The sequence below is a fragment of the Neofelis nebulosa genome, chromosome 16 (genome assembly GCF_028018385.1).
Source record: "Neofelis nebulosa isolate mNeoNeb1 chromosome 16, mNeoNeb1.pri, whole genome shotgun sequence".
Lineage (NCBI taxonomy): Eukaryota > Metazoa > Chordata > Mammalia > Carnivora > Felidae > Neofelis > Neofelis nebulosa.
The window spans coordinates 14,135,723-14,151,236 of NC_080797.1; the positions used below are offsets into that span (position 1 = coordinate 14,135,723).

Consider the following 15,514-nt stretch of genomic DNA (forward strand, 5'->3'; position numbering starts at 1 on the left):
TGCGGCCTCGGGTGAAGTCCGAGCTCCTGCACTGTGGTCCCCCGCGGCGCTCCCCGGCTGACCTTCACCTTCCCTCCCACTATTTCTGACTCTGGCACTGACACACGGCCCCCTTGCCGCTCCAGAGCCCCTTGCCACTCCAGAGGAACCACACTTGACCACCACGCTTTTGTCTAGACTGGCCACCTCTCCTCCTGACCACTTCTCTTCTTGAATACTTAGCTCAGTGTGGCCCAGCCCTGGTGGGTGCGGGCGCTGCGGAGCCCTGCCAGGGACTCCATGGGCCCTGACCGCAGGCTGTCCCCTCCCCACACCTGAGAGCTGCTGCACCGAAGCCCGCCTCCCCAGCGCGTGCCCCTCCCCGAGGCCTGAAGTCAGCACGAGGGGGGCTTTCCTCACCCCAAAGGGGCTACATGTCCTTGCTCCCGTTCTGATCTGGGTCACCTCCTTTGGGGACTGACACAGCTGAGCGAGGTCGTTCTCTCCTCTTGCCCAGGGTGTGGGGTCAAGCTCACCCCTCTGTACTCTCGATGGGGGAAGTGAGGGGCCAGGCACCCCAGGGCAGAGAGGCAAGTAGCCAGACAGGCGGGAGATGGTGGTGGAGAATGTTTATTGTATAAAAGAAGAAAGGGCTGCCCCATCCTGGGGCGCGTGAACCGGACCCATCCCCCCAACCTCCCCCACCGGGAAGCCCATCCTGGGGCTGCCCTGGACCTGCCCCTGCAGCCCGAGGGAGACCCTGCTCCCTTCCAGCCTCCCGTGGGGGCCAGGTAAAGCTGGAGCTGTACCCCAGAAGGACAAGACAGAGCAGACAGGACTCCACGGCCCCAGCCCTGTCCCCATGCTTCTTCCCCCTCCCCACCCACACCACTCCCCCACAGCAGACTCAGGGACACCAAACATCTCGACACGACAGCAAGCACGGGCCCGGGCGGGGTCACTCCTCCAGAAGCTGGCTCTAGAAGACCGTGCACTTCTTCCCGGGCTTTTTCACAGGGGGTGGGCAGAGCACAGCCCGGATGGCCTCGTCAAACACGGTCTTCAGGCCCCGCTGAGTGAGGGCTGAGCACTCCAGGTACTTGACAGAGCCTGAGGGCAGCGAGGGAGGGGACAGTGATGAGGGGACAGCGAGAGTAGGGGACGCTGAGGATGGGACTCAGCGAGGGGGAGGACAGCAAGGGAGGTGGCAGCGGGGCAGGGGTGGGGGGGGGGTGGTGTGTGCAAGTAAGGGGTGAGCACAGGTGGGGGCCCACAGGGGGCAGCACTGTGCCCTCCAGAGCAAGCCTCCTGTCCCTTTCCCGCCGGCATCCCAAGGCCCTGCAGGGCCCACTCACCGATCTCCCGGGCCATGGCCAGGCCCTGGGGGTAGGTGATGGGCGCCAGCTTCTTATCCCGCAGCCGCTCAATGGTGTCCTTGTCGTCACGGAGGTCCAGCTTGGTGCCCACCAGGAGGATGGGCGTGTGGGGGCAGTGGTGTCGCACCTCGGGGTACCACTGCGGGGATGGAGGCTCTGACCCCTACCCCTTGAGGGCTTCTCCCCCAGCCATGCCCGCAGCAGGCCGTGGCTCCCAAGAGTCCCTTCCTCTTGGTCCCTGGATCTACCCTCAGCCCTTCCTGGAGCCTCACTGGGATTAGTGGGAAAGTGACCCAGGACAAAATGCCTACCGGGAAGTTTCAAGGGCCTAGCGGCCCTCCCTTCTCTGAGAGCTTCACCCCCCACCCCTACCTCACCGCAGCCCCTCGTCACTGTCCCGGGTCACCTTCAGACCCCGTGCCAAGACCTCGCCTGCCTCCGAAGGACAAGCTGCCTAAGGTCTTCAGGCAAGAGCCCCCACCCTGCCAGGGCAAATCCTCTGAACAACCCCTCTCCCGCAGACAAGCCCTCCCTGCGACACTGCCCTACCTTGGCTCGAACATTCTCAAAGGACGCCGGGCTCACGAGAGAGAAGCAGATCAGAAAGACGTCCTTGGGAGAAAAGGTGAGGGGGCCCTGGTGGGAGTGGTCAAGGACCTCCAAATGGCAACCCCCCCACATATCCCGACGAGGACCCCACCCAAGCCACCCAGCTCCCGGGGCGGCCCTGTCGTCACCTACAGTTTGGGGATAGGACAGTGGCCTCAGCCGGTCGTAGTCCTCCTGCCCGGCGGTGTCCCACAGCCCCAGGTTGACCGGCTTCCCGTCCACCATCACGTTCGCAGAGTAGTTGTCGAAACTGCCAGGCAGAGCGGGAAGGTCGGTCCAGGCCCGCACAGAACGCGAGGTGTGGCAGCGCCCCGGCCCCACCCGAGCAGCCCAGACCGGGGCCTCCCGCGCCTGACCTCGAAGCCCGGGGGTTGGGGGTGGGGGGGTGGGGGTGGGGGTGGGCCCACGACACCGAGACCGCGCCCGAGGCCCTGACGGGCCAGCTCCAGACCCGCCCGCCCGGAGCGCTCACACGGTGGGGATGTACTCTCCCGGGAAGGCGTTGGTCGTGTAGCTGATCAGCAAGCAGGTCTTCCCCACGGCGCTGTGGACAGAGGGCGAGCCCACGTTGCTCCCGGGCCAGGCTTCAGCCCTCCGCCCAGCAAGGGCAGCCCCTCCCGTGCAGCCAGAGGCGAACACAGGGGTCCCGGCCCGGCAGATCCGCAGCTGCCCAGAGCTGGAGGAGGACCAGCGCGGGCCGGCCTCCCCAGGGCAGGGCTGGGGGTGGGGGTGGGGCGAGCCGTCTCAGAGATTCCGGCACCCGGGCGGGTGGGCCCGGCGGAGGGCGCAGCCCAGGTGGGAGGCCCGGCCCCACCCACCCGGCGGCCGGGCGGCGGCAGGGCAGCATCAGGTGGGCCCGGGCCGGAGGCCCGCGGCCCGGCGGCCAGCGGGGACCTCGCCCCAGCGCGCCCTCCCGCTCCGGCCCGACCCCGGGGCGCGCGCGGGAGGGGCGTCGGGGCGTGAGGGCCGCCCCGCCCGGCCCCCCGCACCCCCGCCGCTCCCGCGCCCCGGAGCCTTGCGCCCAGCCCGGGCGGGGTCCCCGGGGCCGCCCCCGCCCGGCCCGCGGCCCCCGCGCGGCGCACTCACCCGTCGCCGACCACCACGCACTTGATGGCCTGCATGGGCGCGGGCCGGGCGGGCGCGGCCGCGAGCCGAGCTGCGGAGAAATGCCCGGCGCCGCAGCGGCCGCGGACCCGAGCCGAGCGCGGAGCCGAGCGGCCGGAGACAGCCGAGCGCCGCCGAGCGCCGGGCGCGGAGACAGCCGAGCGCGGCCGGCGGGGGGCGCGGGGGGCGCGGGCCCGCCCCGAGCCCGGCACTCGCCCGGTCCCGGAGAACTCCGGTGAGGGGTGGGGACGCCGCGATCCCCAGCCAGTCCCCGGAGCCCCTGGGACCCATGCCACGGGCCGGGGGTCAGCGCAGGCAGGCGATGCCCCCCAACCAGGCCGTGTGTGGGGCCGTCTGTGTGCCTGTGGCTTCTTCCAGGAAGCGCCTGCCCAGGGACCGCCGACAGAGGGGCTGAGATGCACTCGGCCCGCGACCAGGAGACAGCTGGTGCTGGCAGTCACCGGTCCCCCCCACCCCGCCCCCGCAGCCCCACGTCCCCACAGGGCAACAGCCACGCCCGAGAGCGTCTCCTGGGTGGCTGGGAGCACAGACACATGTGGGGAAAGGCACCGGCCCAAAATGTATCACAAAGTGTAAAAGTTCTGTATTTTCAAAAGAACCAGGACTCCCGGTTACACTGGGAAAGGAGCGTTTGTGGGCACACCGGAAAAGGCGATTGTGAGGGGTAGGGGGTGCAGGTCTTCTGGATTTTCTTCCCCTGTGGCTGCTGCTTCTGAAACACATCTCAGGCATGTTCCCTGGGACCCGCCCGAAGGACTGGGGTTGGGGCCCACGGTGTGTCCCCTGGGGACGTCTTGGCTGACTAGCCCCGTGCCTGCCTAGCAGGGCACCCCAGCGCTGGGCAGCAGTGGCCCCGCTCGCTGGTCCGCCTTGGCACCGATTTTCCAAGTCTCCAGCTGTAGACCCTGCCTTAAACTGCCAGCCTGATGGGCTGTCCCTTGAGAGGAAGGGACGGGCAGGGATGGGGCACAGATGTCCGGGAGATGCTGCCTTCCTGCCACTCTAGGAGTCCCCCTGCTTCCCTTCACTTCTGGGGACTCATGGCCCTCAGGGGAGACCCCTGCACATAAGCCAGGACGGCATTTTGCAGGAAGCTGGCCCTCTGGGCCTCCTCCTCCCGGATCCGGGCGATCTCAGCCTCCTTGAGCCGAAGCTTCTCCCGGAGAGAGGCGTTCTCACTCTCCCTGTCCAGCAGCGCCTCCCGGTGGTCACCTGTGATCACTGCAGGGGAAGAACCTCAGGGAGGACGGCAGCGGGGGAGAGGGCCTGGGGGGGCCCTGGCCGGGGTCCCACAGAGGCAGACCCCATCCAGCGCCCCTGGGAGCTGAGACCCAGGCCAGGCTCAGCTCTGCAGCCCGGCCGGCTGTCGTCGGGTGGCCCACTGAGGACAGGTTGGGCTGCGAGGGCACCGGGGCTGGGGGCTCAGCTCACCTTTCAGCTGGCGCTCCAGCGCTGCCACCTTCTCTCTCAGAGCCTCCTGGGCCGTCAGTTCGGCCTGCAGGCGGCCGTTCTGCTCCTGCAGCTCCACCCGCACCCTGGTCACCTCTGCCACCTTTTCTTGGTCCTTGTTGCTCAGTTCCTGCCAGACGTGGGGGTGAGTGTGTGGCGGGGGAAGGGCACGGGAGGGGGGGGGCGCCTCAAAGTCCGAGTTACCTGCTGCAGCTCCTGTAGGCGCCGCCTCAGGCCCTCCACCTGCAGGCCCAGCTGGCCGGCCTGCGCCTGCGCCTCGGCCACCGTCTGCCTCTGCTGCAGGCAGGCGCTCTGGGCCTCGTCCCGCGCCTGAGCCAGCAGCCGCAGCTTCTCCTCCAGGTGAGCCAGGCGCTGCTGCTGTGGGCACCCAGGGGGGCTGCTGAGCCCAGGGGCGAAGGGCCGAGGCCTGCCAGCCGCTTCCCGCCCTGGCCCTGGGCCTCCCTGTGGAGTAGCCGCCTCGGCCCCAGGGGAACTTTTCCTTGCAGCGTGAAAACTGCTCGTAACTGAAGTCACTCTGTGTGTGTGTTCCGAGCAGGCTCAACCTGAACTAGCCCACACAGAGTACCCTTCCCGCTCCCCCTCCCCACCCCCAGGCTGACCACTCTGCCCTCTGGGTCCTGGCTGTGGCCATGCGATCACAGGCTGCACGGGGGCAGACCGCTTCCCCCATCCCAGGGTGGCACGACAGTGGCTCTTGGTGGGGGAGGGGGTGGGATGTGTCCTGCACCTGTCCTGTTCTGACTCTTCGCTGCCCCCGTACCTCTGGAGCTCCTGTCCCCCCACCTTCCCCTACAGAACCAAAGGACGGCCTAGGTCTGGCCGGTGCACACATCAGCCCCTCAGGCCTCGCTCCCCGGTGGGCACTGTAAGCTGTGGAATCCAGGCGTGTCTGGCCACGGGCTTACCTCCTCCAGACGGACTTGGTTCTTGGCCTTGATGAGCTCCTCCTCAGCCTGGCCACGCTCACTGAGAGCCGCCGCCTTCACTCGGCTCAGCTCCTGCCCCACAGACAGCGACCCGCTGGGCCTATTCTCCTGCCCCTAGCCAGGACCCCTGTGGCCCCACCCGGCCACTGGGCCGGGGGTGCCCTGCACCAGCCTCCTGAGAGTGTCCCGGGAGTTGCCACGGCCAAGAGGTCCCACGTCCCACCGTAGGAAAGTCCCTCTGGCCTCACAGAGATACTGGTCCTGAACGCGGGGGGAGAGGGGGCGGGGGGGGGGGCGGGCCTGAAGAGGTTCTGACCGACAGAAGGAGTGCCCCAGAGAAAGGCAGAGTCTAGCACCCAACTGGCATGTGCTCACCTCCTCTAGGGACAGCCGTGAGGCCTCCAGCCTCTGCACCCTCTCCTGCATGGCCTTCTCGCTCTCTTCCAAGCGGCGAGTCAGGTGCTCTATCTGCCCAGGCACAGGGTGGGGGCAGGGCTGGGAGACCAACCCCCCGGGCGGGCATCCCCTGACCCCCTGCCGTGGAAGGAGGCTTCCCTTCCCACCCCAGGAGGCAGGCAAATCTTGGGGACGCTGCTCCTCCCGAGAATGGGCTGCCCCACGCGGCTTTGCAGGAAGGGTGGAGGGCACAGTCCAGTGCCACACAGGGTGGCACAGGGCACACGGCAGCCTGTGCCGGGGTCCTTTCTACAGCCTGGTCGGAGTCCCTGGGTGTTATATCTGCTAGGGCTGGCCAAGAACTGCCAGGCACCCCCAAGGTAGTCAAGGGGAGCACGGCCAGGGGTGTGCTTCGGGGACACCGTGCCACCCTGAGGCTTCTGCAGGCCCCGGGCAGACAGCGGGGACAGCAGGAGGCCTGATGGGGTCACTGACAAGCACCTCCTTGGCACGCAGCCGCTCCAAGTCCTCCAAGCTCTGCCGGGACCTCTTCTTCTCTAGTTCCAGACGCTCTGCAAGCGAGGAGAGCATGGGTGGGACTCGCTGGGGGCGCCTCGTTCCCGGCGCTCCCCACCCACCCACCCACCCACCCACCCCTCTCCGGGCCCCTCGGCTGTGGGCCCGCATGCGCCTACCCTCAGCCTGGATGGCCCTGGTCTTCAGCTCGGCCGCCGTGTTGGTCAGCTCCTGCCTGGCCAGGAACAGCTGCTCTTGCTGAGATCCCACCTTCCGCTCCAACTCGTCCACCTGGGAAGCAGCACCGTGGGTGGGAAGCTTGGGTCCCGGCCCCGGGGCCCCACCCGTTTCCTCAGGGGGCCCGGCCCCTCACCCCCACACCTGGTTTCGCAGGAGGAGGGTCTTCTCGTTGGCAGCAGATAAGTCTCTGAGGAGCTTGGACTCCCTCTCCGCAGCTTCCTGCGGGGGAGGCAGGGCAAGGGCGCCCCCGTCACCCCTGCCCGGCACCGCCTGCCCGCCCTGCGCCCAGCCCTCCCCTGCTCACCTGCTGCTCTAGCCTGTGTTCTTTTGCCTGCCTCTGCGCCAAGCTTCGCTGCTCCTGCTCCGAGGTAGCCAAGAGCTCCCCCAGGCCTTGGGCCTTTTGCTCCGACAGGGCCAGGGCGGCCTCGGCCATCTGCAGCCTGTTCGGAGGGAGACGCCAGCCCCGCCCCTGCCTCACCTCGGGCCTCGCAAAGGCCTTGCTGTTCTCACTCCTGCTGGCCACTGTTCACCTCAGCTAGAGCTGACGTCCTCCGAGAAGCCTTCCAGGATCACCAGCCCAGCCGTTTCCCACCTCCACTCTGCACACTGAGGACTCGGGTTCTTGTCTGTCCCACTCTTTTCTGCCCGTGGGCACATCACTAAAGCGCTTTGAAGCCACCCTCCAACCACACTCGTGCCCCCCACCCCTGCTTACTTGGCCTTGAGGGCATTGATGACGGAATGTCTCTCATTCAGGGCTTCCTGCAGTTGCCCCACGCGTATAGCTGACGCCCTACGAACAGAAGGAAGGTCCAAGAGGCCCAAACCTCAGAGCCCTCCCGGGCCCCCTGGGCTCTGGAGGCAGCTGCCGTTCCTGATGCTCCCACCACGCTCCAGGTGCTGGGCCGGGAAGTTCTCGGTGCCGCCCCTCATCCTGCAGCCAGCTTCCCCCGGGGAGCACGCCACCCCCGCGTCGGTGGGCAGGTGCCGAGGATCCAAGTCTCGGGCGCCCCAGGTGAGCTGTGGTCCCGGGGCTGCGCTCACCTGCTGCTCCTGGCCATCTCCTTCCGCTGCTTCTCAATCGTCTCCATCAAGTCTAGAAACTGGGGACAGAGCCAGCCAGAGCCGTGTCAGGACCTGGAGCCTGCCCGCTCCCTTTGGTCAAGCAGGAAGGAGAGCAGACGCCCGCCGAAGCAGCAGAACAGGAAAGCACTGGCCTCATCCAAAGGGAGGCTGGGACTCCTGCACAGGGGAAGCCCGCCCGCCCGCCCGCCCACCTGACAGAGGAGGTCAGACCAAGAGGCTGCCTCTCGGGCCTACGTGTTGGCCGCCCTGGGGGAGCACTGGTGTCTGCGAGAAGGAAAGACGGCCATGGCATGGGGACCAAGGGGAGCTCTGTCCACGCAGCTGGGGAGAGGCTCTGCGGAGCTCACCTGCTTGGATTTCTCTTCCTGGAGGTGCTGCACCTCCTTGCTGAGCACATGGGTGCGGGCCTGGTTCTCTCGGAAGGTGGTCTGCCGGTCCCGGTTGTGGTCCATGGCTTGCTCTATTGGAAAGAGCCAAGTTATCCACCGGGGGTGGGGGTGGGGTGGGGGGGGGGTGGGGAGGAGGCTGCTCAGCCCAGGAGCGGCCAGCAGCCAGCCCGGCCCCGCACCCAGAAGCCAGTCATCTGGGAATCGACACTGTGTGAGGCAGCCTTACCCCACAAATCAGAGAGACCTCCCCGCAATGCACCAGAGGCAGAGGCGTGGGTAGCAGTGGGGCCAGGAGCCCGGGAGGCCCCCAGTGCAAGGGGCATGCACGTGGGGAGACTGCCCAGCTGCCACAGATGGACGCTCTCCTGGGCACTTGGGCTCCACCCCAGAGGTCAGAATCCACAGCGTGACCCCCCAGAATCGAATACCACACTCATCTCCTGTGTTCCAGAAAGATTCCGGCAAGATTTGGAGAGGAGCCAGCCCAAAGTGGCACTGAGGGTAATCATAATGGCTGAGGGACCAGGAGAAGTTCGGGACAACACCGGCCGGGTGGGCCCAGCAGGAGGTGGTGGCCCCACCCAGGATTCCAGCCCAAGTTCAGGCCCTTGGGTGGCCGGTGCTGCTGGCAGGACAAGTAACCATGGGGAGTGGCAGACTGTCCAACCGGGCCCGGGGTTGAGTTGTTGGGGTCACTGATGGGAGGGGGCCACAAAGTCTGGGTGGCTGTGCTTATACACAGCTTACACGTGTAGCCACGAACTCTGGGGTGACTCCTTCCCATCTGTGGCTGGGCCACCAAGGCAGTGGTATGGCCATCGGGGCAAGACCCCACGCCCCAGGTGACCCCGTGCCTCACAGGCCTAAGGAGCGAGCGCACATCCCGAGGCAGGCTTGGAGCAGCACAAGGCAGCAGGCTCTCCGCGGGCTCACTGCCACTGTCTCCTTCCCTTGAACCTTCTCCCTCTACTTCCATTTCTGATTTAGGCTAATCTCACGATGCTTCTACGCGTCCCTGCCCCAAGCCCCGAGCTGCCCCTCCCTCAGTGGCTGGGCCCGTCCAAGGGAATCAGCTTTATTCCCGGCTCCAAACAGGGCGAGCTGTCGGCAGCCCGGAGTGCCCGTACCCACAGCTCTGAGAATGTCCCCGGGGACGTTATTCCCCGCCAGCTCCAACCTCCACAGGGTCTTGTTGCGGGGGAGACAGTTCACCAGGGCCCGGCCCCCCAGGAGGCCGATGTCATTCCAGCGCAGGTCTGGAAGGAAATCCACTGTCACCACACGTGCCTGGAGATGGCTGGCCCAGCCTGGGATGCTTCCTCTGGGGGAAGGGCACTTCCTGTGGTCGCCAACTGAGCAGGAGCCCAGCAAACCGGGCCCCTCCCCGCAGCACCTTTCCACCCACTTGCTTCCAGAACAGGACAGAAGCGGCAGGAGGGCCGAGGGAGCAGCAGGCGACAGCCCCAGACCTCAGACTTCGGGAGAAGGCCAGTGCAGAGAGGCCTCACCCAGCTGCTGGAGGCTGGTGTTGCGCGTCAAGGCCAGGGCCAGCTCCTCTGCGCCCTTGTGGCTGATCTGGTTGTTGCGGAGATCCAGCTGCCGCAGGGCCCCGTTGTCCGCCAGGGCCCTGCAGAAGGTGGCGAAGGCGTCTTCCCACGCACCCATGTTGTTCCACTCCAGCGTGAGACTGCAGGAAAGGCGGACGTGAGGCGTGTGGCCCCAGGGAGCACCCTGCTGCCACAGGGTCTGGAGGGGCTTGAGGGGAGGTGCAGGCTTCAGGGTCTCTAGCAGAAAAGCTGCAGCCACGTGAGTAACTTAAACTTGTCAGCTCCCTACCAACGGATACGAAACGCAAACAATGGGCCACGAGGGCTCAAGAGAACTCTCTCAGGCCTCAGAACGTGCCCTCTGGGGCCGACCCGAGGACCACATCTCACCTCTGAATGGACTTGTTCTGCCGGAGGAGTTTTCCCAGAGCCTCGGCCCCTGCAGCTCGAAGGTTATTGCCCTAGGGCAGGAAAAGGCAGCCTGGTAATTCCCCATCGTCACACGCTGGGCTCCAAATGCCATGTCCATACCCCACAGGGCCCTGGTCAGACAGTGGATGAGGCCAGGTGGCCGGCTGTGGGCGGGAGGTGCTTTCCTTGACCAGAGTGGGCCTCCTGGAGCGGTTTGTTGAACGAACACTCTGGAACTCACATTCCTAACCTCAAATCACACACCACCCCCCAGTCGAGACCACCAGAAGACGGTAGGGAGCCCTGTGTGCCGAGAGCACTTACAGATACTGTATCCAGCCACCATCCACATTTGCAGGTTGCTAGGACACTCAAATCTCCACACACACACACCCCGCCCCCCCCCCGCCCCCCCGCCCCCCCGCCCCCCTCCGGGTCTCAAGTCCCACGCCCGAGTGCAGACTTGCTCACCTTTAGATCCAGAAACCGCACAACAGTGTTGGCACACAGCCCCTGGAGCAGCAGTGTGGCCCCTGTAAGGCGGCAGGACGGTCACTCTGTGCCCCTGAGCTCCTCCCCATGGGCTCCAGCTTGGGACAGCCCAGCTTCCCAGACATAAGGGAGAAACGACTGTCCCAGTGGCCCCCACTGGTCAGGATCCATGCCCGAATTGAGTTGCCCTGCTTGCTGTGTCAGGTCTGAGACATCTGTAACCTCTGCTAGGCACAGAGCCAGGCTCCTGACCTCATGCTCACCAGCACCCTGGCATTCTCCTCAGGGGAACCTAGCACTTCTCTGTTGCAAAGAGAAACTGCCCTCTGCTGCCAGGTTTCAATTGCCAGCAGCTGTCAGGGGCGCTGCCGCTTGCTTCAACTGCCTGCAGCACAGAGTAGAAACCTCACAAAGATGAAGTGTGACGGTCGGGACGGGAGACCTCTGAGCCAGAGGCTGCCAAGGAACGTGGACCACGCGCAGCAAACCGCGAGAAACAAAGCAAGTCCAGGCTGCCCTGAGGCAAAGGGCTTGACCCCAACCCCAACCTTGCAAGGGCTGCCCTGGCCCCTGCGGGCCCTCGGGTGCCGGCCCACCTTCCTCGCTCAGCATGCAGTCGCTCAGGGTGAGCTGCGTCAGCAGTGTCTCTTTCTGCAGCAGCTCGCCCAAGGCCCTGCAGGTGTCCACGGTCAGGCTCTGAGTGGCCAGGTCCAGCCGACCCCGTGGCAGCCCCTGCAGTTGCTGCAGGACAGTTTCCTGGGGCTCGGCCCCACTCTCCTTGCACAGCCGGCTGTAGGAGTGCCGGAACTCTTCCATGGCACACTCCTGGGGACAGGCCTCACCATGAGCCGGCTGGGGCTGGGAAGCAGAGGGAAGGCGACTGCCTGCTCCTGCTACCCGGCTCTTCTCCCTGAGGACAAGGGGGCAGGGCCCGTCCCCTGGGGGCCTACGGTGCCGGACCGCTCAGTGCGGAGCACAGGCACTCCCCTAAGTTCTCAGGAGCCGAGGAAAGAGGAACAAAGTGAGTTGGTTCTACAGGAGGGAGACCCCATGAGGGCAGGGCCGGGGAGTGAGCAGGGGGCCGCTCCAGGCGGCGGGGGTGAGGACCCCTCGTCGACGGCACCTCCCGCGGCGAGGCCGGTCCGCGAGCCCCAGGCCCCAGCCCTCACGCTCCGGACCGTCCCCGTGCAGACGCCAGTCCGCGCGGCCGCCGCGAACCTCAGTATCCAGGAAGAGCAAGGCGCGCCGGGAACGGCGAGCGCAAACTGCAACTCCCAGGAGGCTTTGCGGAGGAGGAGGAGGAGGAGCGATCTTCGCGGGCCAATAGGGACGAAGGGGTGGGCACGCGCTTCTGGCCCAGGGGGCGGGGATGCGGAGGGCGCGCTCCGGACTGATTGGCTGGAGGGGCGGAGGCGGGACTTCGGAGGCTGCGCCCGGGACAGACTGGCCTGGGGCTCCCAGGACCCTGTAGCGCGCGTGTCCCGGCGGCTGTCATGGAAGGAACTAGCGGCGGCTTCCGGAAAGTGAGCGCACCGGCGGAGCAGGGGGCGGGGACCGGGCGGGGGACCCCAGGGTGGCTCACGTGCGGGCCCCGAGCCGCCCCCGCTACGCCCGCTGGTGCTTTGTGGGGCAGGCCCGTTCCCAGAACCCGACCGCGACCCCCGCCCCGCGCGCCCTTGGCTCTCCGCGGGTGGGGTCCTGCAGCCGAGTAGCCTAGGGTGGAGTAGGCAGCCTGGTTGGCGGCCAGAGGGAGAGGGTCTGCGGAAACCAGGCAGAGGCGTGTGACCCCAACCCTCGCCGCCCGCCGAGCCACGGGAGCTCCGGGATCCGGCGACCACCTTGCGTAGTGGTTGCGCCGGGCTCGCAGGTAGTCCCGCGGCCTGCATCCTCTAAAGCTTCCCTTTGGCCTGCTCCCTATCAAGAGTCCTGGGCTTTGTGTCTCACCTGAGTCAAGCTGAAACTTATTTTATTTTTTTATTTACTTATTTACTTATACTTATTTTTGAGAGAGCGAGAGCGAGCGAGAGAGAGAGCGCATGAGCAGGGGAGGGGCAGAGAGAGAAGGAAACACAGAATCCGAAGCGGGCTCCAGGATCTGAGCTGTCAGCACAGAGCCCCCACCCGGGGCTTGCACTGAGGTTCTGCGAGATCATGACCTGAGCTGAAGTTGGCCCCCCAGGTGCCCCAAGCTGAAACCATTTCTGTTTGTGTTCCATCCGGGTTGTGCGTGTGGCTCTGCAGTCAGTGTCATTGGGTCAGGCTCGGTTACAGGCCCTTGACACAGATGAGTCCGTTTAGGAATTGGGTACTGGGACCCTCCTCACCTACTGGTGGAGAAACTGAGGCAGAACTAGGGTTACACTCAGGCCATTCCACTCAGGGCCTCACCCTTTGCCCTGGTAAGGGCGGTTCTGGGTAGCTGGGTGGGTACGGAGGCCCCGCTGGCTCCCGCCCCCTGCCCGCTATGAGTGGTTTCTGAGCCCCTGATAGCAGAAGGGAGGTCTGCCAGTCCCGGGGGGTAGGAGTCACTCCCTTGCACAGACACAGGGATCCTCTGTGGCTCACTTTCTGCTTCAGCCCCCTCTTCTTCGTCACCCGGGCTTGTGGTTCAGCCCTGGCCACCCCAGGAGGGGTTGTGACCTAACAGGGAAAGTCACTGAGGCTGGAATGATTTGGCAGAGTGGTGGTCATGAGAGTGCTTCCCCGCAATTATAACTGGAGAGCTGGGGGTACGATCATTACCCTTGAGCAGGGCTGTCCCAGGTGAGGGCCAGAGAGCACCATAGTGCCTATAGGCTGTCCTGCCCAACGCGAGTTTGAGTTACTTGTTTGTTTAGGGAACCACCGTGTTCAGCTGGTGCCGACCCCTTCAGTGGTCTGGACAGCGCCGTCCCTCCCCCCCCCCCCCCCCCCGGGTGCAGCAGCCTTGCTGATGTAGGTCTTCCTGGGGTCCGTGTCCCCCCCCCCCCCCCCCCTCCCCGGCAGGTGGGGCAGCAGGGCCTTCTGGGCCTTTCCTGGTACCTTCTTGGTGAAGCAGCAAGAAAGACCAGCAGGTGGCGCCAAGCTCTCACAGTCACTGCTGGAGGGACCCTGTGGCAAGTTCTTACCCTCCTGAGCCTGGGCCCCAAGGCATCCACTCCCTGTCCTGCCCTCTGCTCTGCCCTCAGGCTCTGCCGAGTGGCACCGGGTGGAGCAGCGCCACCTCCTGTGGCTAAAGTCAAGGGCTGGCCAGCCCCCGACTCACCTTCCCTGCATGACACCCCATTTCTGGCTGCCCCTCCTCCCACCTCCCCCGGCTCTGCAGAGAGGTGCCATCCTTCAGGGGCTCAAGTCCCCTACCTTGAGGAGTCTCAGCTTGGACCCGCCCTCGCCCCACCCTCCTGTCTGGAGGCCCTGCAGACACGCCCAGGCTCCGCTCCCCTCCTCCCCTGTCCACCCTGACCGCCTATTGATGGAGCAGCCCGGCCCCTGCACAGCTGTGTGGCTCACGGCACCCGTGCCCGTACAGGAAGACTCCCCTGTGCACTGCAGGCCCCGCACGCGGTAGACCCCGGGGAGGGACCCCAGATGGAGCTGACCTGGCGCCGAGAGCAGGGTCTGGAACAAGCTAGGCAGTGTTGGTGGTGCGGACACTCCTGCCAAGGGGCCCCTCGAGGAGAGTGCCTGGGGCCCAGGGGTGGGAGCACAGGACTGTCCTGGAGCCCAGGGAGCAGCGGGTTGGCATCTGGGCCGCTCCCACCTGTCCACCGCGTGTCTGATCCTCCCCTGGAGGCCTCTCCCCACCCAGTCTCCCAGCTTTCAGAAGGCTCCTGGACAGAGGGTCTTTCCAGCAGCCGGAACTGAGTGCCTAAGGGGTCTGCCACGGGCAGGGCACGGTGCTGGGCCACTGGCCCACCACTGATGCCTTTCTGTCCCCCGTCCCCCCCCCCCCCCCCCAGGAGCTGGTGGGCAAGCTTCTGCAGCTGCATTTTAAGGATGACAAGACCAAAGGTTCGTGGGCACTGGCTGGGAGGCGGGGCCAGACCCAGGGACCGCCAGGCACAGGGCCAGCGCCCTGGGGAGGCCGGGGTCGGGGTGGGGCCACGGCCCCTGACAGGGGTGGCCAGAGGGGCACGGATCCTGTGACTCACTCCCCTGCACCTTGCAGTCAGCGGGGATGCGTTGCGGCTCACGGCGGACCTGCTGAAGATCTTCGTTGTGGGTGAGCCAAGGGGCCCCGGCAGCGTCCTCTGGTGGCCCCCAGGCCGGTCCCGACCATTCACTGCTCCCCTCACGTTTCTCAGCTGGGAAACCACACACACACACCTCTTTCCCATTTTCCCACCAGCCCCTAAGTTCTGTGTTCCTGGAGAGCCCCATGTTTCTGAGCTGCCAGCCGCGCACAGGGTTGGGGGGAGGTGCACCCCGTCCTCCACCCCTGCACACTCTCCTCCTGTGTCACGGCAGAAGCAGCCATCCGCAGCGTCCGGCAGGCCCAGGCGGAGGACCTGGCTCTCGTGGACGTGGACCAGCTGGAAAAGGTGTTGCCTCAGCTGGTAGGTGGCCCCCATTGGGGCCTGCGCCCTGCCCTTCCGGGAGCAGGAGCGGGGCTGGCACCTGTGGGTTCTGAGTGCGCCTCTCCCCTCCACAGCTCCTGGACTTCTAGGGACTTCCACCCCCACTGCGGCCTGCTGTCCAAGTCAAGGCTGAAGCCCCGTGCCCACGTTTCGGTGGCCTCTGGCTACAGACAAGCAGCTCCTGATACCCGACATTCTCCGCCGGCCCCAAGGGCTGAGCTGGGTCCTGGCAGACACCCCACCCTTCCTGGTGTCTCCTTTGCCTCGCTGCTGACTGCCTGGACACAGCAGATGGAGTGGGGAAGGTCGCTGAGGGGACGGGGAGGCAGGCGTCTTCCCCTCACACCCACGGGTGTCAGGGAAGCGCCCGGTCCTCCGAATGCAGGTGCCAGGAAG

General features: G+C 66.1%; 3 protein-coding genes across 7 annotated transcripts; 1 reads left to right on the plus strand and 2 right to left on the minus strand.

The window, feature by feature from the left end:
* Window positions 1-857: 857 nt before the first annotated feature.
* RAC3 (Rac family small GTPase 3) lies at window positions 858-3,185 on the minus strand. 2 transcript variants are annotated; one of them, XM_058705442.1, is made up of 6 exons: window positions 3,051-3,185; window positions 2,437-2,508; window positions 2,097-2,214; window positions 1,905-1,967; window positions 1,335-1,494; window positions 858-1,089 (listed from the first exon to the last, which is right to left on the minus strand). In XM_058705442.1, exons 1-6 carry the CDS (start codon window positions 3,083-3,085, stop codon window positions 959-961), a joined length of 579 nt encoding a protein of 192 aa, XP_058561425.1. In that variant the 5' UTR covers window positions 3,086-3,185; the 3' UTR covers window positions 858-958. The 2 variants fall into 2 exon arrangements, with proteins under 2 accessions (XP_058561425.1, XP_058561426.1); XM_058705443.1 differs by having other exon boundaries at window positions 892-1,089; window positions 1,331-1,494.
* A 465-nt stretch (window positions 3,186-3,650) lies between these two features.
* Window positions 3,651-11,820, minus strand: LRRC45 (leucine rich repeat containing 45). Of its 3 annotated transcripts, none has more exons than XM_058705425.1 (17): window positions 11,159-11,820; window positions 10,542-10,603; window positions 10,050-10,120; window positions 9,621-9,799; window positions 9,240-9,368; window positions 8,071-8,183; window positions 7,682-7,740; window positions 7,353-7,430; window positions 6,942-7,077; window positions 6,779-6,856; window positions 6,577-6,688; window positions 6,383-6,453; window positions 5,861-5,953; window positions 5,465-5,557; window positions 4,743-4,913; window positions 4,521-4,668; window positions 3,651-4,310 (listed from the first exon to the last, which is right to left on the minus strand). In XM_058705425.1, the coding sequence occupies exons 1-17, from the start codon at window positions 11,376-11,378 to the stop codon at window positions 4,114-4,116; spliced, it is 2,010 nt and encodes a 669-aa protein (XP_058561408.1). In that variant the 5' UTR covers window positions 11,379-11,820; the 3' UTR covers window positions 3,651-4,113. The 3 variants fall into 3 exon arrangements, with proteins under 3 accessions (XP_058561408.1, XP_058561407.1, XP_058561409.1); XM_058705424.1 differs by having other exon boundaries at window positions 4,743-4,916; window positions 11,159-11,819; XM_058705426.1 differs by lacking the exon at window positions 9,240-9,368 and having other exon boundaries at window positions 4,743-4,916.
* A 138-nt stretch (window positions 11,821-11,958) lies between these two features.
* Window positions 11,959-15,346, plus strand: CENPX (centromere protein X). 2 transcript variants are annotated; one of them, XM_058705444.1, is made up of 5 exons: window positions 11,959-12,085; window positions 14,501-14,552; window positions 14,710-14,763; window positions 15,009-15,097; window positions 15,193-15,346. In XM_058705444.1, exons 1-5 carry the CDS (start codon window positions 12,056-12,058, stop codon window positions 15,205-15,207), a joined length of 240 nt encoding a protein of 79 aa, XP_058561427.1. In that variant the 5' UTR covers window positions 11,959-12,055; the 3' UTR covers window positions 15,208-15,346. The 2 variants fall into 2 exon arrangements, with proteins under 2 accessions (XP_058561427.1, XP_058561428.1); XM_058705445.1 differs by having other exon boundaries at window positions 15,012-15,097.
* Window positions 15,347-15,514: the final 168 nt, after the last annotated feature.